The 22,150-nt window shown below is 45.2% G+C and overlaps 1 protein-coding gene across 3 annotated transcripts in view; it reads right to left on the bottom strand.

The window, feature by feature from the left end:
* Nucleotides 1-21,900, bottom strand: part of LOC130864559 (carcinoembryonic antigen-related cell adhesion molecule 1-like) — a 139,210-nt gene extending 117,310 nt beyond the window's left edge. The window contains exons 1-6 of one of the 3 annotated variants that reach the window (XM_057755139.1): nucleotides 21,823-21,900; nucleotides 20,667-21,026; nucleotides 18,426-18,704; nucleotides 17,737-17,991; nucleotides 16,582-16,592; nucleotides 7,845-8,126 (exon numbers count right to left, since the gene is read on the bottom strand). In XM_057755139.1, coding sequence (XP_057611122.1) covers nucleotides 7,845-8,126; nucleotides 16,582-16,592; nucleotides 17,737-17,991; nucleotides 18,426-18,704; nucleotides 20,667-21,026; nucleotides 21,823-21,886 — 1,251 coding nt within the window. In that variant the 5' untranslated portion in view covers nucleotides 21,887-21,900. Of the gene's footprint in view, nucleotides 1-2,240; nucleotides 2,261-7,844; nucleotides 8,129-16,581; nucleotides 16,593-17,736; nucleotides 17,992-18,425; nucleotides 18,705-20,666; nucleotides 21,027-21,822 lie in introns of those variants that run through there. The other 2 variants (XM_057755130.1, XM_057755149.1) reach the window with 2 other exon arrangements.
* Between the last annotated feature and the right edge of the window lie 250 nt (nucleotides 21,901-22,150).

Genomic DNA, 22,150 nt, shown 5'->3' on the forward strand with positions numbered 1-22,150 from the left:
AATTCTTAGCGTGTGATGATTTCTGTTCACCCTCTTGGGGAATGTGTTTTCTGGGGGAAGGTGAAGTGTGAGCTGAAGAGAGGGTCTCTTAGCAAGTGTCTCTCCACCCTCGCTGTGTTTCTAAGTTGGTTTCTCCCTCTTCCCTCCAATCCCCGATTCCATCAATTTCATCCAGGCAATCACGTGAAGCCGTGGGAACGTGAGACAAGGCGACTGCTGTTTTGTGCTGAAACTCCCAGCGTTTTCATCTTTTCTCAGGGTCTCAGCTGTGGCAGCCGTGAATAAGAGGTCACTTGTGGGCCCCCACACTTCTTAGTCACTGACCAAAGGGAAATCCATGTCTCAATAAAGCACCACCCACATCTCTTAGGATGCATACCATTAAAATCACAGACAGGAAGCAAGAGCTTTGGAATATATAAAGAAATTAGAGCCCTGGGGCATCACTCAATGGGAGGTAAAATGTAACCATGAGACACGGCACTGTGGGTCCTCAAAAGAGTAGAGAATTGTATTCAACTCAGTAGCTACATCCAGGATTGTAGGGGTGAGATAGATTACAAGAAGTTTTGTAAATGGACAATGATGGTGTTTACACAGCAATATGAATATACCTTCTGCCACTGAGCTGTACATTTCAGAACACCACAGTGACAGGTCTAATAATTAAAGACAATTTCTATGTATGGGTATTTTGTCTTGTATGTCTCTGTACCACATGCACGCTTGGTACCTGAGGAGGACAATAGAGGGTACTGGATTTCTTGGAACTCAGTTACAAAGAGTAATAAGCTGTCATGTGGGTGCTGGGAATTGAACCCTTCTTTTGAAAGAGCAGTTAGTGCTCTTAAATGTTGAGTCAAATCTCCAATCCATATATGTGTGTGTACATATATATATACACACACATGTATACCCATATATATGCATTTTTATATACAGACACACACATATATGTATATATATACACACACACACATATATTATACACCATTAAAACAAGTTAACAGATAAAGATTCTTGTGCAAGGAGGTCATGGTGTAAATGTCAGCATGAGGATTAGAAACTGAGTATATCGGCCAACAAGATGGGCCATCAGGTAAGAGAGCCTCCCACTTGCCTGAGTATCTACTCCAAATGTCACACATAAGTAAATGTACAAACAAATTTGGGCCAGTGAAATGCCTTAGCAGATAAAGGACAGGTTCACCCACCTTAGCTTAGTTCTCAGTCCCTGGAGAATTGGCTCCCACAAATCGCTTTCTGACCTCAACACATGGGCGTGGATCACACACTCAAAATGAATGAATATGCAAATGTAGCATGAATCAATACAGGTCCTTGCTATCTGTGGATTTTACATTTATGGAACAGACAAACCTTGGAAGTAAGCTACTTATATGCAATATGTCTACAGTGAAAAATGTATTGTTTCCTCCTGTTCTTGTCCCTTACTTAATACAATATAACCAGTGTCTGAAGTATTCACATTAGGAGTAAGAAATAATCTAAAGAAGATTTGAATGTATGGGAGGGTTATAGAGTAACATAAATATTTTACTACTTTCTGAGGGTTCACTGTGTGCTTGACTCAGACCCTAAACTCTTAATCACTTTGCATTCATGCTGATGTATTGACCATATTGTTATAGTTTTAACAGAATCTGAAAGTGTAACATGTGCTGACCTTGTGCTTATATTCCTCCTGCTTCCAGCTCTCTCTCTCTCTCTCTCTCTCTCTCTCTCTCTCTCTCTCTCTCTCTCTCTCTCCTCTCTCTCTTTTTCTCTCTCTCTCAGGACAGTACCTCACTATGCAGCCCCGGTTAATCTGGAGCTCAATACAAAAACCAGGGCGGTTGGGATCATAGACATCCTCCTGTCCCTGCCTCTGGTGCGCGGGCTGGGGTTCAAGGTGTGCAGCACCTTTCTCAGCTTGTGTGGTGTTTATCAGGAGATTAACATGCATCCATCACTAAGCTGCTGACTGTATTTGTATCTTTAGCCATGTTTTTCACCTGGCGACTTTTACACATTTTGAAAACTGCTGATGAAGAATTTGTTCCACCCTCAACACTATGGGGTAAGACGGGAGGGGAGATCACTCACCTATTACGGCCAGTTGGATGGGTTCACTCCTCTCAGAACTGACTGGATTGGAGACCTCACACTGATATTCCCCAGAATCCTCCCTCTTGACAGGGTCTATGTTGAGGGTGCTGTTGTCCAGGGACAGCTTCATTCTATCCGTGAGCTCCAGACTCTGGCCATTGGAGAGCCAATGGATGGAGATCCCAGTGTTATTTGAGGAGCAGTTCAGGAACACAGAGTCCAGTTCTTTGACTGTGGTGTTGCTGACTTGGATGGAGGGTGTAGTCACTGGCTCTGTGGATAAACAATGGAGGGGAAAACTGAGAGTCCTTCATCCTCAGAGATCTCAGCCAGCTCACAGAGCCCACAGAATGACATGGCCTTCTGGAAGATCACGTTTGGGTTTAAGAAAAAATCTGTAAAGAGAGAGCTGAATCTTCCTCCTACCCAGACTGTCCACAGTGACCCTCGACTCAGGGTATGTGTGCAGGTTCCACTGTAGGAGTTCCTTCAGCCCACATGTCCACAAATCTCATGGAGGAAGAATTTTTCCCCATTGATTTTTGTGCAAATTCTTGCTCACACTTTCTGTTAGTGTGGGCAGTCAGGTTCCTCCATTATGAAATAGAATTCTGTTTCTTTTTTATTAAATAATGTGTCATGCAGTTCAGATGGCCCAGCTAAACTTAAGATGTTGAAGCCTACACATCAGGGTTGGGAGAAAGCCCAACCAAGGAATTTCTCTTTGAGCCGGGTAGTGGTGGTGCATACCTTCAATCTCAGCACTGAGCAGGCAAAGGTAGGTGGAGCTCTGTGAGTTCAAGGCCAGCCTGGTCGACAGAGAGAGTTTCAGGGAGGCGCCAGAGTAACACAGTAAAACCCTGTCTCAAAAAACCCAAAATAAATAAATAAAAAAAAAAGAATTTCTATTTGAAGTTAAACTTATTTCCTGCTGCATAGAGATGGATTATATATCACAGAGAAGACATGAATGACCACAGCCTGCTGCTCTAATCCTCCTGATTTTTTTTCTTTCTTTCTTTCTTTTTTTTTTTTTTTTTTTTTTTTTTTTTTTGGAGACGGTCTCACTATGCAGCCAAGGCTAACCTGTAGCTTGCTACAAAGACCACGGAGATTTGGAACTCAGAGACTTGTCCACTTGTCTCTGCCTCTGGAACTCTGGCTGGGGTTAAAAGTGTTCAGCACAGTTTCCAGTGTGTGGTATTTAAAAAGAGATAAAAAGTACCCATCACTAAGATGACTACTATATTTGAATCTTCTTTATTTCTTTTCTTTTTTTTTAGTTTGGAGACAGGGTTTCCCTGTAAATTTGTCTTTAAAACGTGTCCTGGAAGTAGCTCTTGTAGACCAGATTGGTCTCGAGCTCACAGAGATCCACCTGCCTCTACCTTCTGAGTGCTGGGATTAAAGGCGTGCGCTACTACTGCCCGGCCATATTTTAATTTTGAGCATGTTTTTCTCCTGGTGACTCTTACCCATTTTGAACACTACTGATAATTTGCACCACCCCAACACTATGGGGTAAGAAGGGAGGCGAGATCACTCACCTATTACGGCCAGCTGGATGGAGTCACTCCTCTCAGAACTGACTGGATTGGAGACCTCACACTGATACACCCCGGAATCCTCCCTCTTGACAGGGTCTATGCTGAGGGTGCTGTTGTCCAGAGACAGCTTCATTCTATCTGTGAGCCCCAGACTCTGGCCATTGAAGAGCCAATGGATGGAGATCCCAGTGTCATTTGAGGAGCAGGTCAGGGACACAGAGTCCAGTTCTTTGACTGTGGTGTTGCTGATTTGGATGAAGGGTGTAGTCACTGGTACTGTGGATAAACAGTGGAGGGGACAGTTGAGAGTCCATCCTCAGAGATCTCAGCCACCTCACAGGGCCCACAGAATGACATGGCCCTCTGGAAGATCGCATGTTTCGGTTTAAGATATAACCTGTAAAGAGAGAGCTGAATCTTCCTCCTACGAGACTGTCCACAGTGACCCTCGACTCAGGGCATGTGTGCATGTTCCATACTAGGAGTCCCTTCAGCCCACATGACCACAAATCTCATGAAGGGAGAATGTTTTCCCCATTGATTTTGGGCAAATTCTTGCTCACACTTTCTGTTAGTGTGAACAGTCAGGTTCCTCCATTATGAAATATAATTGTTTGTTTTTCATTAAAGAATGTGTCATGAGGTTCAGATGGTCCAGCTAATCATAAAGGTGTTGAAGCCTACACGTCAGGGCTGGGAGATATCCCAAAATGGAATTTTTATTTGGGCCAGGCAGTGGTAACATGCCTTTAATCTAAGCACTCAGGAAGCAGAGGTAGGTAGATCTCTGTGAGTTTAATGCCAGTCTGGTCTACTGAGTGAGTTCCAGGCAGGCACCAAAGTTATACAGTGAAACCCTGTCTTAAAAAAAACAAAAATAAATAAATAAATAAAATAATTTCTGTTTGAAGGTAAACTTTTTCCTGATCATGGAGTACTAAGTACCACAAAGAAGACATGAATGGCCACAGTGCTGACCACTGCCTGCCGCTATAATCCTCCATACTGATTTTTGTTTTATTCATTTATTTTTTTTTGAGAAACAGTCTTCCTATGCAGCCCTGGCTAACCTAGACCTCACTACAAAGACCACAGTTGTTGGGAACTCATTGCCATCGACCTGTCTCTACCTCTGGTATGCTGGCTGGGTTTGAAGCCATGAAGTACTGTGCTCAGCTTGTGTGGTGTTTATCAAGAGACTAACATGAATCCATCACTACGATGATTGTATTTGAAGCATTTTTTCCTTGGTTTTATGAGAAAGAGTTTATCTATAACTTTGGAGCCTGTCCTGAAACTAACTCCTGTAGACCAAGTTGGCCTCGAACTATAGATATCCACCTGTGTCTGCTTCCGGATTGCTGGGATTAAAGGCATGTGCCACTACCACCGGGCTGTATTTGAATCTTCATCTTGTTTTTCTCCTGGTGACATTTACCCATTTTGGACACTTCTGATAAAGAATTTGCCCCACCCCCAACACTATGGGGTAAGAAGGGAGGGGAGGTCACTCACCTATTATGGCCAGCTGAATGGGGTCACTCCTCTCAGAACTGACTGGATTGGAGACTTCACACTGATACTTCCCGGCATCCTCCCTCCTGACAGGGTCTATGCTGAGGGTGCTGTTGTTCAGGGACAGCTTCATTCTATCCGTGAGCCCCAGACTCTGGCCATTGAAGAGCCAATGGATGGAGATCCCGGTGTCGTTTGAGGAGCAGTTCAGGAACACAGAGTCCAGTTCTTTGACTGTGGAGTTGCTGACTTGGATGAAGGGTGTAGTCACTGGCTCTGTGGATAAACAGTGGAGGAGACAGTAGAGAGTCCTTCATCCTCAGAGTTCTCAGCCACCTCACAGGGCCCACAGAATGACATGGCCCTCTGGATGATTGATTGCATGTTTGGGTTTAAGATACAATCTGTACAGAGAGAGCTGAATCTTCCTCCTACCACACTGCCCACAGTGACCCTTTACTCAGGGTATGTGCGCTGTTCCACACTAGGAGTCCCTGTAGCCCACATGACCACAATCCTATGAAGGGAGAATGTTTCTCCATTGATTTTTGTGCAATTCTTGCTCACACTTTCTATGAGTATAAAGAGTCATTATGAATCAGAATTCTGTTACTTTTTCATTAAATAATGTGTCATGGGGTCCGATGGCCCAGCCTATCTTAAAGGTGTTGAAGCTTACACCTCATGGATGGTAGAAATCCTAAAAAGAAATTTTTATTTGAGTCGGGCAGTGGGAACACATGCCTTTAATCCAAGCACTCAGGAGGCAGAGGTAGGTAGATCTCTGTGAGTTTAATGCCAGTCTGGTCTACTGAGTGAGTTCCAGGCAGGCACCAAATTACATAATGAAATCCTGTCTCAAAAAACAAAAATGAACAAATAAATAAATAAAATAATTTCTGTTTGAAGGTAAACATATTCCTGTTCATGGAGTACTAAATACCACAAAGAAGACGCGAATGGCCACAGTGTTGACCACAGCTTGCCGAATTAATCCTCCATACTATTTGTTGGGGTTTTTTGAGAAACAGTCTCACTATGCAGCCATGGCTAACCTAGACCTCACTAAGTCCACAGTTGTTGGGAACTCATTGACATCCACCTGTCTTTGCTTCTGGTGTGCTGGCTGGGGTTGAAGCCATGGAGCACCGTGCTCAGCTTGTGTGGTGTTTATCAAGGGATTAACATGCATCCATCACTAAGATGATTGTATTTGAATCATTTTTTCCCTTGTTTTTATGAGACAGAATTCTCTGTACCTTTGGAGTCTGCCCTGAAACTAGCTTTTGCAGACCAGGTTGGCCTCGAACTCACAGATATCTCCCAGACTGTTGGGATTAAAGGCATGTGCCGCTATTGCCAGGCTGAATTTGAATATTGAGACTGTTTTTGTCCTGGTGATTTTTACCCATTTTGCAAACTGCTGATGAAGAATTTGCCCCACCCCAAGAACTGTGTGGTAAGAAGGGAAGGGAGATCACTAACCTATTATATCCAGCTGGATGGGGTCACTCCTCTCAGAACTGACTGGATTGGAGACCTCACACTGATACTTCCCGGAATCCTCCCTCTTGACAGGGTCTATGTTGAGGGTGCTGTTGTCCAGGGACAGCTTCATTCTATCTGTGATCTCCAGACTCTGGCCATTGAAGAACCAATGGACGGAGACCCCGGTGTTGTTTGAGGAGCAGTTCAGGAACACAGAGTCCAGTTCTTTGACTGTGGTGTTGCTGACTTGGATGGAGGGTGTAGTCACTGGCTCTGTGGATAAACAATGGAGGGGACAACTGAGAGTCCTTCATCCTCAGAGATCTCAGCCAGCTCACAGAGCCCCCAGAATGACATGGCCCTCTGGAAGATCACATGTTTGGTTTTAAGATACAATCTGTAAAGAGAGAGCTAAATCTTCCTCCTACTAGACTGCCCACAGTGACCCTCGACTCACGGTATGTGTGCAGGATCCACACTAGCAGTCCCTTTAGCCCACATGACCACAAATCTCATGGTGAGAGTTACACAGAGAAGCCCTGTCTCCAAAAACCAAAATAAATAGATAAATAAAAAGAATTTCTATTTGAAGCTAAAGTTATTTCCTGCTATATGGAGATGGGATAAATACAACAGAGAAGACGTATATGGCCACAGTGTTTTCCATAGCCTGCAGCTCTAATCCTACTTACTGTTTTTTTTTTTTTTTGAGACAGGGTCTCACTATGCAGCCAAGGCTAATATGTAGCTCACTACAAAGACCATGGAGATTTGGAACTCAGAGACTTATCCCCTTGTCTCTGCCTCTGGTGTGCTGCCTGATGTTCAATGTGTGCAGCACCATTCTAGGGTTGTTTGGTGTTCATCAAGAGATTAACATACATCCATCATTAAGATAATTACTGTATATGAATCTTTTTTTATTTTATGAGAAAGGGTTTCTCTGTAGCTTTGGCTTTGGTGCCAGTCTTGGAACAAGCTCTTGTAGACCAGGTTGGCCTCAAACACAGAGATATCTGATGCCTCTACCTCCTGAGTCCTGGGATTAAAGGCGTGAGCCACTACCACCGGGCTGTATTTGAATCTTCATCTTGTTTTTCTCCTGGTGACATTTACCCATTTTGGACACTTCTGATAAAGAATTTGCCCCACCCCCAACACTATGGGGTAAGAAGGGAGGTGAAGTCACTCACCTATTATATCCAGCTGGATGGGGTCACTCCTCTCAGAACTGACTGGATTGGAGACTTCACACTGATATTCCCCGGAATCCTCCCTCTTGACAGGGTCTATTGTGAGTGTGCTGTTGTTCAGGGACAGCTTCATTCTGTCTGTGAGCTCCGGACTCTGGCCATTGAAGAGCCAATGGATGGAGATCCCAGTGTCGTTTGAGGAGCAGGTCAGGGACACAGAGTCCAGTTCTTTGACTGTGGAGTTGCTGACTTGGATGGAGGGTTTAGTCACTGGCTCTGTGGATAAACAGTGGAGGGGACAACTGAGAGTCCTTCATCCTCAGAGATCTCTGCCTGCTCACAGGGCCCACAGAATGACATGGCTTTCTCGAAGATTGCATGTTTGGGTTCAAGATACAATTTTTAAAGATATACCTGAAACTTTATGCTACCCAGACCGCCCACAGTGACCCTTTACTCAGGGTATGTGTGCATGTTCCACACTAGGAGTCCCTTTACCCCACATGATCACAAATCTTATGAAGAGAAAATGTTTCTCCATTGATTATTGTGCAAATTCTTGCTCACACTTTGTATGAGTATAAAGAGTCATTATGAAACAGAATTCTGTTACTTTTTATTAAATAATGTATCATAGGGTCCGATGGCCCAGCTAATCTTAATGGTGTTGAAGCCTATACCTCATGGATGGTAGAAATCCCAAAAAGGAATTTTTATTTGAGTCGGGCAGTGGGAACACATGCCTTTAATCCAAGCACTCAGTAAGCAGAGGTAGGGATATCTCTGTGAGTTTAATGCCAGTTTGGTCTACTGAGTGAGATCCAGGCAGGCCCCAAAGTTACATAATGAAATCCTGTCTCAAAATACCAAAGTAAATAAACAAATAAAATAATTTCTGTTTGGAGGTAAACTTATTCCTGTTCATGGAGTACTAAATACCACAGAGAAGACGCGAATGGCCACAGTGTTGACCACTGCCTGCTGCACTAATCTTCCATACTGATTTTTTTTTTTTTGAGAAACAGTCTCACTATGCAGCCATGGCTAACCTAGACCTCACTACAAAGTCCACAGTTGTTGGGAACTCATTGACATCCACCTGTCTCCGCCTCTTGTGTGCTGTCTGGGGTTGAAGCCATAAGCACCGTGCTCAGCTTGTGTGGTGTTTATCAAGAAATTTACATGAATCCATCACTAAGATGATTGTATTTGAAGCAATTTTTCCTTGTTTTCTGAGACAGAGCTTATCTGTAACTTTGGAGTCTGTTCTAGAACTAGCTTTTGCAGACCAGGTTGGCATCGAACTCACAGATATCCACCTGCCTCGCCTGCAGATTGTTTGGATTAAAGGCATGCACCACTACTACCTAGCTGCATTTGAATATTGAGACTGTTTTTGTCCTGGTGACTTTTACCCATTTTTCAAACTGCTGGTGAAGAATTTGCCCCACCCCCAACACTGTGGAGTAATAAGGGACAGAGGTCACTCACCTATTATGGCCAGGTAAATGGACTCACTCCTTTCGGAACTGACTGGATTAGAGACCTCACACTGATACTCCCCAGAATCCTGCGTCCTCACAGGGTCTATGCTGAGGGTGCTGTTGTTCAGGGACAGCTTCATTCTGTCTGTGAGCCCCAGACTCTGGCCATTGAAGAGCCAGTGGATGGAGATCCCGGTGTCGTTTGAGGAGCAGGTCAGGAACACAGAGTCCAGTTCTTTGACTGTGGTGTTGCTGACTTGGATGGAGGGTGTAGTCACTGGCTCTGTGGATAAACAGTGTAGAAGACAGTTGAGAGTCACCCTCAAGATCTCAGCCAGCTCACAGGGCCCACAGAATGACATGGCCCTCTGGAAGATCACATGTTTGGGTTTAAGATATAACCTGTAAAGAGAGAGCTGAATTTTCCTCCTACCGAGACTGTCCACAGTGACCCTTGACTCAGGGCATGTGTGCAGGTTCCACACCATGAGTCCCTTCAGCCCACATGACCACAAATCTCATGGAGGAGGAATGCTTTCCCCATTGACTTTTGTGCAAATTCTTGCTCACACTTTCTGTGAGTGTGAACAGTCAGGTTCCTCCATTATGAAATAGAATTCTGTTTCTATTTTATTAAATAATGTGTCATGCGGTTCAGATGGCCCAGCTAATCTTAAAGGTGTTGAAGCCTACACTTCAGGGCTAGGAGAAATCCCAAAATGGAATTTTTATTTGATCCAGGCAGTGGTAACACATGCCTTTCATCCAAGCAATCAGGAGGCAGAGGTAGGTAGATCTCTGTGAGTTTAATGCCAGTCTGGACTACTGAGTGATTTCTAGGCAGGCACCAAAGTTACATAATGAAATCCTGTCTCAAAAAACCAAAATAAATAAATAAATAAAATAATTTCTGTTTGAAGGTAAACTTATTCCTGATCATGGAGTACTAAATACCACAAAGAAGACATGAATGGCCACAGTGTTGACCACAGCCTGCTGCTCTAATCCTCCATACTGATTTTTGTTTTATTTATTTTTTTTTGAGAAATGGTCTCACTATGCAGCCCTGGCTAACCTAGATCTCCCTACAAAGACCACGGTGGTTGGGAACCATTTGGCATCCACCTTTCTCTACCTCTGTTGTGCTGGCTGGGGTTGAAGCCATGAAGCACCGTGCTCAGCTTGTGTGGTGTTTATCAAGAGATTAACATAAATCCATCACTAACAACACTGTATTTGAGACATTTTTTCTTTGGTTTTATGAGACAGAGTTTATCTATAACCTTGGAGCCTGTCCTGGAACTAACTCCTGTAGACCGGGTTGGCCTCGAACTAGCAGATATCCACCTCTGTCTACTTTCGGATTGCTGGGATTAAAGGCACGTGCCACTACTGCCTGCCTGTATTTGTATATTGAGGCTGTTTTTCTCCTGGTGACTTTTATATATTTTGCAGACTGCTGATGAAAATTTGCCCCACCCCCAACACTGTGGGGTAAGTAGGGAGGGGAGGTCACTCACCTATTATGTCCAGCTGGATGGAGTTACTCCTCTCAGAACTGACTGGATTGGAGACCTCACACTGATACTTCCCGGAATCCTGCCTCCTCACAGGGTCTATGCTGAGGGTGCTGTTGTCCAGGGACAGCTTCATTCTGTCTGTGATCTCCAGACTCTGGCCATTGAAGAGCCAGTGGATGGAGATCCCAGTGTTGTTTGAGGAGCAGATCAGGAACACAGAGTCCAGTTCTTTGACTGTGGTGTTGCTGACTTGGATGGAGGGTGTAGTCACTGGCTCTGTGGATAAACAGTGGAGGGGACAGTTGAGAGTCATTTACCCTCAAGATCTCAGCCAGCTCACAGGGCCCACAGAATGACATGGCCCTCTGGTAGATCACATGTTTGGGTTTAATATACAATCTGTAAAGGAAGAGCTGAATCTTCCTCCTACCCAGACTGCCCACAGTGATCTTTGACTCAGGGTATGTGTGCAGGTTCCACACTACGAGCCCCTTCAGCCCACATGTCTACAAATCTCATGGAGGGAGAATGTTTTCCCCATTGATTTTTGTGCAAATTCTTGCTCACACTTTCTGTGAGTGTGAACAGTCAGGTTCCTCCATTACGAAATAGAATTCTGTTTGTTTTTCATTAAAGAATGTGTCATGCGGTTCAGATGGTCCAGCTAATCATAAAGGTGTTGAAGCCTACACGTCAGGGCTGGGAGATATCCCAAAATGGAATTTTTATTTGAGCCAGGCAGTGGTAACATATGCCTTTAATCCAAGCACTCAGGAAGCAGAGGTAGGTAGATCTCTGTGAGTTTAATGCCAGTCTGGTCTACTGAGTGAGTTCCAGGCAGGCACCAAAGTTACACAGTGAAACCCTGTCTCAAAAAACAAAAATAAATAAATAAAAAAAATAATTTCTGTTTGAATGTAAACTTTTTCCTGATCATGGAGTACTAAGTACCACAAAGAAGACATGAATGGCCACAGTGCTGACCACAGCCTGCTGCTCTAATCCTCCATAATGATTTTTGTTTTATTCATTTATTTTTTTGAGAAACAGTCTTCCTATGCAGCGCTGGCTAACCTAGACCTCACTACAAAGACCACAGTTGTTGGGAACTCATTGACATCCACCTGTCTTTGCTTCTGGTGTGCTGACTGGGGTTGAAGCCATGAAGCACCGTGCTCAGCTTGTGTGGTGTTTATCACGGGATTAACACACATCCATCCCTAAGATGACTGTATTTGAATCATTTTTTCCCTTGTTTTTATGAGACAGAATTCTCTGTACCTTTAGAGTCTGCCCTGAAACTAGCTTTTGCAGACCAGGTTGGCCTCGAACTCACAGATATCCACCTGCCTCTCCTCCCAGACTGTTGGGATTAAAGGCATGTGCCGCTATTGCCAGGCTGAATTTGAATATTGAGACTGTTTTTGTCCTGGTGATTTTTGCCCATTTTGCAAACTGCTGATGAAGAATTTGCCCCACCCCAAGAACTGTGTGGTAAGAAGGGAGGGGAGATCACTCACCTATTATATCGAGCTGGATGGGGTCACTCCTCTCGGAACTGACTGGATTGGAGACTTCACACTGATAATCCCCGGAATCCTCCCTCTTGGCAGGGTCTATGCTGAGGGTGCTGTTGTTCAGGGACAGCTTCATTCTATCCGTGAGCCCCAGACTCTGGCCATTGAAGAGCCAGTGGATTGAGATCCCAGTGTCGTTTGAGGAGCAGGTCAGGAACACAGAGTCCAGTTCTTTGACTGTGGTGTTGCTGACTTGGATGAAGGGTGAAGTCACTGGCTCTGTGGATAAACAGTGGAGGAGACATTTGAGAGTCATTTACCCTCAAGATCTCAGCCAGCTCACAGGGCCCACAGAAAGACATGGCCCTCTGGAAGATTGCATGTTTGGGTTTAAGATACAATCTGTAAAGAGAGAGCTAAATCTTCCTCCTACCAGACTGCCCACAGTGACCCTGGATTCAGGGTATGTGCGCATGTTCCACACTAGGAGTCCCTTTACCCCACATGACCACAAATCTTATGAAGAGAAAATGTTTCTCCATTGATTTTTGTGCAAATTCTTGCTCACACTTTCTATGAGAATAAAGAATCATTATGAAACAGAATTTTGTTACTTTTTCATTAAATAATGTGTCATGGGGTCCGATGGCCCAGCTAATCTTAATGGTGTTGAAGCCTATACCTCATGGATGGTAGAAATCCCAAAAAGGAATTTTTATTTGAGTCGGGCAGTGGTAGCACATGCCTTTTATCCAAGCAATCAGGAGGCAGAGGTAGGTAGATCTCTGTGAGTTTAATGCCATTCTGGACTACTGAGTGATTTCCAGGCAGGCACCAAAGTTACATAATGAAATCCTGTCTCAAAAAACCAAAATAGATAAATAACTAAAATAAATTCTGTTTGAAGGTAAACTAATTCCTGATCATGGAGTACTAAATACCACAAAGAATACATGAATGGCCGTAGTGTTGACCACAGCCTGCTGCTCTAATCCTCCATACTGATTTTTGTTTTATTTATTTTTTTTTGAGAAATGGTCTCACTATGCAGCCCTGGCTAACCTAGACCTCCCTACAAAGACCACGTGGTTGGGAACTATTTGGCATACCTGTCTCTACCTCTGTTGTGCTGGCTGGGGTTGAAGCCATGAAGCACCGTGCTCAGCTTGTGTGGTGTTTATCAAGAGATTAACATGAATCCATCACTAACATGACTGTATTTGACACATTTTTTCTTTGGTTTTATGAGACAGAGTTTATCTGTAACCTTGGGGCCTGTCCTGGAACTAACTCCTGTAGACCAGGTTGGCCTCGAACTAGCAGATATCCACCTCTGTCTACTTCCGGATTGCTGGGATTAAAGGCACGTGCCACTGCTGCCTGCCTGTATTTGTATATTGAGGCTGTTTTTCTCCTGGTGACTTTTATATATTTTGCAGACTGCTGATGAAAATTTGCCCCACCCCCAACACTGTGGGGTAAGTAGGGAGGGGAGGTCACTCACCTATTATGTCCAGCTGGATGGAGTTACTCCTCTCAGAACTGACTGGATTGGAGACCTCACACTGATACTTCCCGGAATCCTGCCTCCTCACAGGGTCTATGCTGAGGGTGCTGTTGTCCAGGGACAACTTCATTCTATCCGTGAGCCCCAGACTCTGGCCATTGAAGAGCCAGTGGATGGAGATCCCAGTGTCGTTTGAGGAGCAGGTCAGGAACACAGAGTCCAGTTCTTTGACTGTGGTGTTGCTGACTTGGATGAAGGGTGTAGTCACTGGCTCTGTGGATAAACAGTGGAGAAGACATTTGAGAGTCATTTACCCTCAAGATCTCAGCCAGCTCACAGGGCCCACAGAATGATATGGCCCTCTGGAAGATCACATGTTTGGGTTTAATATACAATCTGTAAAGGAAGAGCTGAATCTTCCTCCTACCCAGACTGCCCACAGTGATCTTCAACTCAGGGTATGTGTGCAGGTTCCACACTACGAGCCCCTTCAGCCCACATGTCCACAAATCTCATGGAGGGAGAATGTTTTCCCCATTGATTTTTGTGCAAATTCTTGCTCACACTTTCTGTGAGTGTGAACAGTCAGGTTCCTCCATTATGAAATAGAATTCTGTTTGTTTTTCATTAAAGAATGTGTCATGCGGTTCAGATGGCCCAGCTATTCTTAAAGGGGTTGAAGCCTACACTTCAGGGCTGGGAGAAATCCCAAAATGGAATTTTTATTTGAGCCAGGCAGTGGTAACACATGCCTTTTATCCAAGCAATCAGGAGGCAGAGGTAGGTAGATCTCTGTGAGTTTAATGCCAGTCTGGTCTACTGAGTGATTTCCAGGCAGGCACCAAAGTTACACAATGAAACCCTGTCTCAAAATAACAAAATAAATAAATAGATAAATAAAATAATTTCTGTTTATGGTTAACTTATTCCTGTTCATGGCGTATTAAATACCACAAAGACGGCATGAATGGCGATAGTGTTGACCACAGCCTGCTGCTCTAATCCTCCTTACTGATTTTTGGGTTTTTTTGAGAAATGGTCTCACTATGCAGCCCTCGCTAACCTAGACTTCCCTAGAAAGACCACAGAGGTTGGGAAATCATTGACATCCGCTTGTTTCTTTCTCTGGTGCGCTGACTGGCATTCAAGGTGTGCAGCACAATGCTCTGGTTCTGTGGTGTTTATCATGAGATTACCATGCATCCATCACTAAGATAACTACTTTATTTGAATCTTTCTTTCCTTTTTTGGTTTTATTAGAGAGAATTTCTCTGTAGCTTTGCCGTTGGAAACTGTCCTGGAACTAGCTTTTGTAGACCAAATTGGCTTCAAACTTACAGATATTTGCCTGTCTCTACATCCTGAGTGCTGGGATTAAAGGCATATGCCACTATTGAATTTTGAGCATGTTTTTCTCCTGATGACGTTTACCCATTTTCCAAACTGCTCATAAAGCATGTGCTCCACGCCCAACACTGTGGGGTAAGAAGGGAGGGGAGGTCACTCACCTATTATGGCCAGCTGGATGGGGTCACTTATCTCAGAATTGACTGGATTGGAGACTTCACACTGATATTCCCCGGAATCTTCCCTCCAGACAGGGTCTATTGTGAGGGTGCTGTTGTCCAGGGACAGCTTCATTCTGTCTGTGAGCCCCAGACTCTGGCCATTGAAGAGCCAATGGATGGAGATCCCAGTGTTATTTGAGGAGCAGGTCAGGAACACAGAGTCCAGTTCTTTGACTGTGGAGTTGCTGACTTGGATGGAGGGTGTAGTCACTGGCTCTGTGGATAAACAGTGGAGGGGACAGCTGAGAGTCATTTACCCTCAGAGATCTCAGCCACCTCACAGGGCCCACAGAATGACATGGCCCTCTGGAAGATCACATGTTTGGGCTTAAGATACAATCTGTAAAGAGAGAGCTGAATCTTCCACCTACCCCGGCCACCCACAGTGACCCTTGACTCAGGGTATGTGTACAGGTTCCACACTACGAGCCCCTTCAGCCCACATGTCCACAAATCTCATGGAGGGAGAATGTTTTCCCCATTGACTTTTGTGCAAATTTTTGCTCACACTGTCTGTGAATGTGAACAGTCAGTTCCCTCCATTATAAAATATCTTTCTGTTTCTTTTTTATTAAATAATATGTCATGGGATTCAGCATGCCTAGCTAATCTTAAATGTGTTAAAGCCTACACCCAAACTGAGCAAAATCCCAAATCAGGGAATTTCTATTTTAACTGGGCAGTGGTGTGACACACTTTTAAGCCCAGCCCTCCGGAGTCAAAGATGGGTAGATATCTTTGAGTTCAAGGCGTGCGTGGTCTACAGAGTGAGTTCCTTGAAGGCACAGAGAAATTCTATCTCAAAAAAGCAAAATAAACAAATAAATAAGGAAAGAAAGAAAAACTGAAAGAAGAAAGAAAGAAAGATAGAATTTATGTGGAGAGAAATCTTAATCCTGCTGCTTGGAGATGGATTAAATACCACAGAGAAGACGTTAATGGCCACAGCATTGACCACAGCCTGCAGCTCTTATCCACAATACTGATTTTGTTTTTTGAGACAGGGTCTTACTCTACAGTCCTGGCTAGTCTGGAACTTGCTATGTAGACCAGGCTGGACTTAAACTGAAAGAGATACAACTGAGTCAGCATCCCAAATGCTAGAACTACGGTCTGCCATCCTTGCATCTCACCACAGATATCTCTGGGCACTTTCTTGTGCACTCGACAGAGGAGTCTCTGTTCTCCAAGCAAGTGTACTTCACTGTTCTCAGCAGCCACCTCCTGTGCTGGTGGCCAGACGCTGTTCAGTGCCAACTAACCTGAAGGCCACCTTTCCACTTTCCCGTTCCTGACCTCAAGCACTCTGATGTACACCAGTGAAATTTTATTTTACTTTGCTTTTTAATTTTTTCTTTTTCTTTTTTGTTGAGGGAAGGTTTCACTTGTAGGTTTGACTGACCTGGAATTTGTTAAGTAGATCAGGTTGGCCTTGAACTCATATTGTTTACCTGCCTCTCCCTCCTTAGTACTGAGCATTAAGGGTGTGTACTAGCAGGCTCAGTTGACTTTTGTTTTTGTTTTTCTAGACAGGGTTTTTCTGTGTTCTAGCAGTCCTGGAAATAGCTTTCTTAGATAAGGATGGCATTGAACTCATGAAGGTCCTCCTGCCTCTGCCACCCACGGTTGGGATTAATGGCATACCCCACTACCACCCAGCTCAACATTTGTTTTTTAAAACTTGAGAAGAGTAAGAGAGAGAACATCATCAAGTCATCACTGACTTGGTTCACCCTGAGTCAGAACCAGGCTCCCAGGTGCCTTCTCCACCCTCTCTTCCCCTCCCATGGAGTCAGAGCTCAGCCAGTCACCCCTGAGACAGGAGCAGAGCTGGGAGCAGAGCCCTGAACTGCTGGTCCCCAATTGTAGGAAGGGAGTTTTCTCCTCACATTTGGGGGAAAAGAATGTGAGCACAGTAAAGCCCCGGCTGTTCCTCTAAGTCGTGGAGGTCATAAGAAGAAAATGGAGGGGACAGGAAGGCCTGTGTTAGTGACAGAAAGAAATCTTGACCTTAAGGCTCTCCCTCCCCTGGGAAGTCCCTCCCACAACCTGAGGTTTCCAAGGCTGGGAGAAGTTCCTTCTCACACTCCAAGCTCCATCCCTATCAGCCAGGAAAGTCAGAGCAGCAGGAGAAGATCAGACGTAAGGATGGAGCAGGATGCTCAGGAGAGAATGGAGTTTTGCTTGTTTCCATTACATGGGCTGGAAATTAAATTCTTCTGTGTCTTCCCAGAAAGCCAGAAAACTCCACTCCAAACCTGGTGCTGATATTTTGGAGATCCACTTACCAAGGACTGTAATGTTCTTGACTGTGGTCTTATTGAGGCCAGTGACAGAGTTATAGACGAAGCAGGTATAGGATCCACTATTATTAGTAGTGATGTTGGGGATAAAGAGCTCTTGGGAGGATGACAGGAGCTCTCCATTGGCAAACCAGGAGTACAGCGCAGGTGGGTTAGCAGCTGAATGGCAGAAGAGGCTGAGGTTTGTCCTTGAACGAAAATAAGTATTTGAGGGGGATATGATCGGGACATCTGGACCATCTGGAGCAAACACAACAAAGGCACATGTGATGTCAGCAGAGGGAAGGGCAATCCTGGTCTGCAGAAGGTCATAGTATCTCCCTGAGCTGTGCTATAACCTCAGCTGAGCAGGTCCCACCCAGAGCTGGGGTGCAGATAAGTAGAAGAGTATTCATGCAGCAGGCACAAGCCCTGATCCATCTCAAGCACAGCACAGGCACGTGTGCACTGAGCCTGAGTCTGTGCTGTCCCCTCTCTCCATCACCCTGAGCCTCAAACCCATTCCAGTTAAATGCTGAGCCTGGCTGCATATACCTGGGCTGGGTCAGGAGGCCCTGGTCAGCCTAGGTATCTGTGTGATGAGTCTGTGTCACCAACCCAAGGGGACCGAGTGTCCTAGCTCTAACTGTCTGTATTTAGGCAGCTGTAAAAAGGATGAAGCAGACAATACTCACAGGTAATGTTCAGAGTGAATGGGTCACTTCGGGAGGTGCTCACTGGGTTCCGGGTTTCACACTCATAGGCTCCTGTGTCATTCCTCACAACACTGAGTAAAGTGAGAGTCCTGTTGTCCTCAGACAGCTTCAGCCTGTCACCTTCTGAGAGGCTTTGGCCATTTCTCCTCCACAGGTAGCTTGTATTCTCAGTCTCGGGCTCACACATTAATGCTACTGAGTCTTCACCCTCCAGGGGATTGGAGCTGTTGCTTGTGATCCTGGGCTTGGGTAGCCATGCTGTGTGTGCAGACAACAGAGAGAAGGTTGCCCTGTGTGGTGCCTCTGATTCTTGCATGGGCCTCTCTATTTTTTTTTTTAATAAAGTACAGTTGGAGGTGTGTATTTGAGTCTTTGTGATAATGTTTGAACCTGTGTCAATTTGTTTTCTATTCAAAGTGAAAATTAAATTTAAAAATTAGTTTATCACATTGAACAAAAATGACATCTCAGAGTCTGTCATAAGATCTAAGTTACGGAAGAATATGCTTTGATTTTAAATAGACTATAATTATGTAGCCTTAACATCAATTGAAGAAGTTATTAAGTGTTTTGGCATTTTTAAAAGTTTTTGGAAATCTAATAATCTAGTTCTTCTGACAAACATAATTTTTGTTTATTAGTTTGTTTGTTTTTATCAAACAACAATCAGTTTAAAAGCATCCAGAAAATGTCAGAAAACTAAAATTTCAGGTGTGGATGTCTATAAAAACAGTTCTTGATCACTTAGAATTATCTCTTACCAGATTTCTTCACTACTCCAGATTCTGATTATTCTGAGATGTTCTCTTCGCTCTCCACAAACCCAGATCCTCAAAGAATCAGGCAGGAAGCAATTTACAGGCAGATGGAGAAGCTGAGCTCTCAGAGACAATGGGGCCTCCTGTGCTGTGTGTGGGAGAAGCAAGGGCTTTCCCAGGAGGGAATTGAGCTGCATTGTGAGGTGATGGACAGACTCGAGACTTGGAATCAGAGGCCTCATGTTATCTCCTGGTCCTCACTGACACATTGCATGTCTTGGGACACAATGTGCGAGTCCCTCCAGCTGCCCTGACCTCCACTGCTCAGTGAGGACCAGCGCCCTCCAAGTCTTTGCTGCTCAGGGCTCTCCATTGAGCTTCCCTGAGAACTGACAGCCTGTCAGAGATCGCACACAGATCAGGATCTGGCTGCCATTCAGGTCAGGCTGGGCTTCAGCTGGGCCATTCTTGTCAGGAGTTTGATGTTGATTAACATAAATCAAGGAATCATAAAAGTAGCCAAGTCTAGGAAATGATCTATAAGACTCAGGGCTACCTAATAGAGTCTCCATGGTGGGGAGGCTGGAGATGTGGCTGTGGACAGATAGCTTGCGCCACCCGTGGCCTGTGTGACCCTGACTCAGTGACTCTGTTTCCTGCCTCAGTTTCCCTAGAATACAACACGGGGTAAATGATCGTTGCCATGCCTAGTAGTTCACCTTCAATGTGAGCAATGACCTGACCTTCCACCAAGCAGTGTCTCTTACTATTTGCCTGCAGAAAATAATCCCTGGGCTGGACCTCCAGAGGCAGGGAGCTGCCATTTGTACACTTTTCTCCCATCTTTTTAGGGCTCTCCACCTTCCTACGAGGTCTCAGAAGACCATCAGGAGAGCTGGCTGGTTGCCTTTCATACCCGTCCACCTATGCTGAGCACACTGAGTCTCAGGAGGAGATGCCCAGGTGACCTGCCTCAGACATGGCTCTCACAGGCTGAGGGTCAGCAGGCTACCAGTCTACAGTCAATCACTGTCCCCTGTCAGCTCCAACAGGAGGTAAATTCCAACCCAGTCTATAAGCTTCCCAGGATTCCTGGTCCACTCTGGGACAGAGATCTGGGGCAAAGCTTCGGGTGTTCATGTCTCTGTGAGAATTTCATGGTTTTCTCAGACAGGCCCTGCCTGAGTCCTGAAGGGTCTTTCTCGAGTCCATGTTCATGATGAGCATCTAAGACCCTGGGCAGAGTCTGACATGCCTGGGCTGAGTTACCTCACCCCCTCTCTCTGAGGGTGGATTCAAGTTAGGGATCCTGATTTATTGCTGTTTCCTCCACTCTGTGTCCTTTACTAAAGGCTTGAGCCACAATGTGGGGACCATAACACAGTCATCCAGCACTGACAATTCTATGTGTGAAGTAGGATTAAGTCCACCCATGCCCCAGAGGTTACAGAGAATTACTTACGGTGGACATGGAACTGCACGGATCTTTTCATATAATCAAAGCTTTGCATTAGCATTTGCAATGTGTAGGCTCCGGTGTCATTCCGAGTGACTTTCTGGAAGAGCAGGGATCCATTGGGGTATATTGTCTCTCTGCCACTGTATGCAGGCCCTGTTTTATCTGCATTATCTGACGTTATAAATCGTGTAATTTCGTTACTGTTATCCAGATTTTCTCCCTTGTACCAGTAAAAGACTAGGGGTGTCTCTGGCAGATTGTGGACGAGTAGAAGAACATTCGCCCCTTCAGCAACATGGGGGGGAACTGCTTCCACAGTGACTTGGGCCATGGCGGGAGAGCTCCAGCAGAGCAAAAGTGACGCTAAGAGGGAAGAGGGAAAAATCTATCAATATTAGATCTTTGCATTTGGTAGACATTGAAACCTGAGTGTGTTCAATTCTCAGCCTTGGTGTGTGTGTCATATTGGGGGGAGGTCAGCAGCATCACCCCCATTCCTCAGTACCCCTGAATCTTTCCACTGAATGAAACTGTCTTCTCAGGTGTCCACACAGCTCACCCCTAACTCCCTCAGATCCCTGCTCACACTCAGAATCTTTGGTGAGTGTAGGCATGTCTTCTCTGACCTCCTCCTCTAAAGCCTTCATGTTCTGACCTTCCCAGCTCTGTTTCTTCTGAAGTCCTTGTCAACCCCAACCCCACCTTCTAGATGTCCTTGCTGCTCTGTCTTCCTGCCCAGGGCTCTGTGAGGAGAACTGGTTTGATTTTGGTTTAAACCCCACTGCCTGGAACAGGCCTAGACACCTGTGAGCAAATCAGTGTCCCAGCGTCTGGGGTTTATGTGCAGATTCCTCAGGGTCATATGTATGAAATGACCCTGTTTTCTGGCCCCAGTTTGAGTTTTACTTGGAGAGTCACCCTGACACAGTTGTGGGAGTCAGTCTTCAGGGTACAGAGGCCAGTGCTGATAAACTTACAGTGGGGAACCCCTGAGTTTTTCCTCCCCACTTATGAATTCACATTCACTGCAAGCTTCCTGTTGCTCCCAGGCTTCAAGCAGGAGTCATATATCCCCTCTCAGGCACAGTCCCTCTCCCAGAAGACCCCATCAGTCTCTGAGCTCCCCTGCTGTCCACACCCCTGAGGAATGTCTCCTCACCTGTCAGCAGGAGTCCCCTCCAGGGTAGCTGCCCTTTGTGGAGAGGGGCTGAGGAGAGCTCCATGGTCTCTGCTGTGGCCTAGGCTCTTCCTCTGGACAGGAGGTTTGCCTCTCAGGCTGCTGTCAAGCCTGGCTGCCCTGGTGTCTGCTCTGCTTTTATTCTCAGACCTGAGCCTCCTCCCAGAGGAGGACGCCTCCTGGAGTCACATGGGCTGGGTGTGGAGTCTGTGTGTCAGTGCTGCCTCTCATCCTTCTATTCCTTTCTTTCTGGTTTACTGTTCTAGAACATGTTGAGAAGTGTCCTGTGCCCCTAGAGAACAGCAGCTCA

The sequence above is a fragment of the Chionomys nivalis genome, chromosome 2 (assembly GCF_950005125.1).
Source record: "Chionomys nivalis chromosome 2, mChiNiv1.1, whole genome shotgun sequence".
Classification (NCBI taxonomy): Eukaryota; Metazoa; Chordata; class Mammalia; order Rodentia; family Cricetidae; genus Chionomys; species Chionomys nivalis.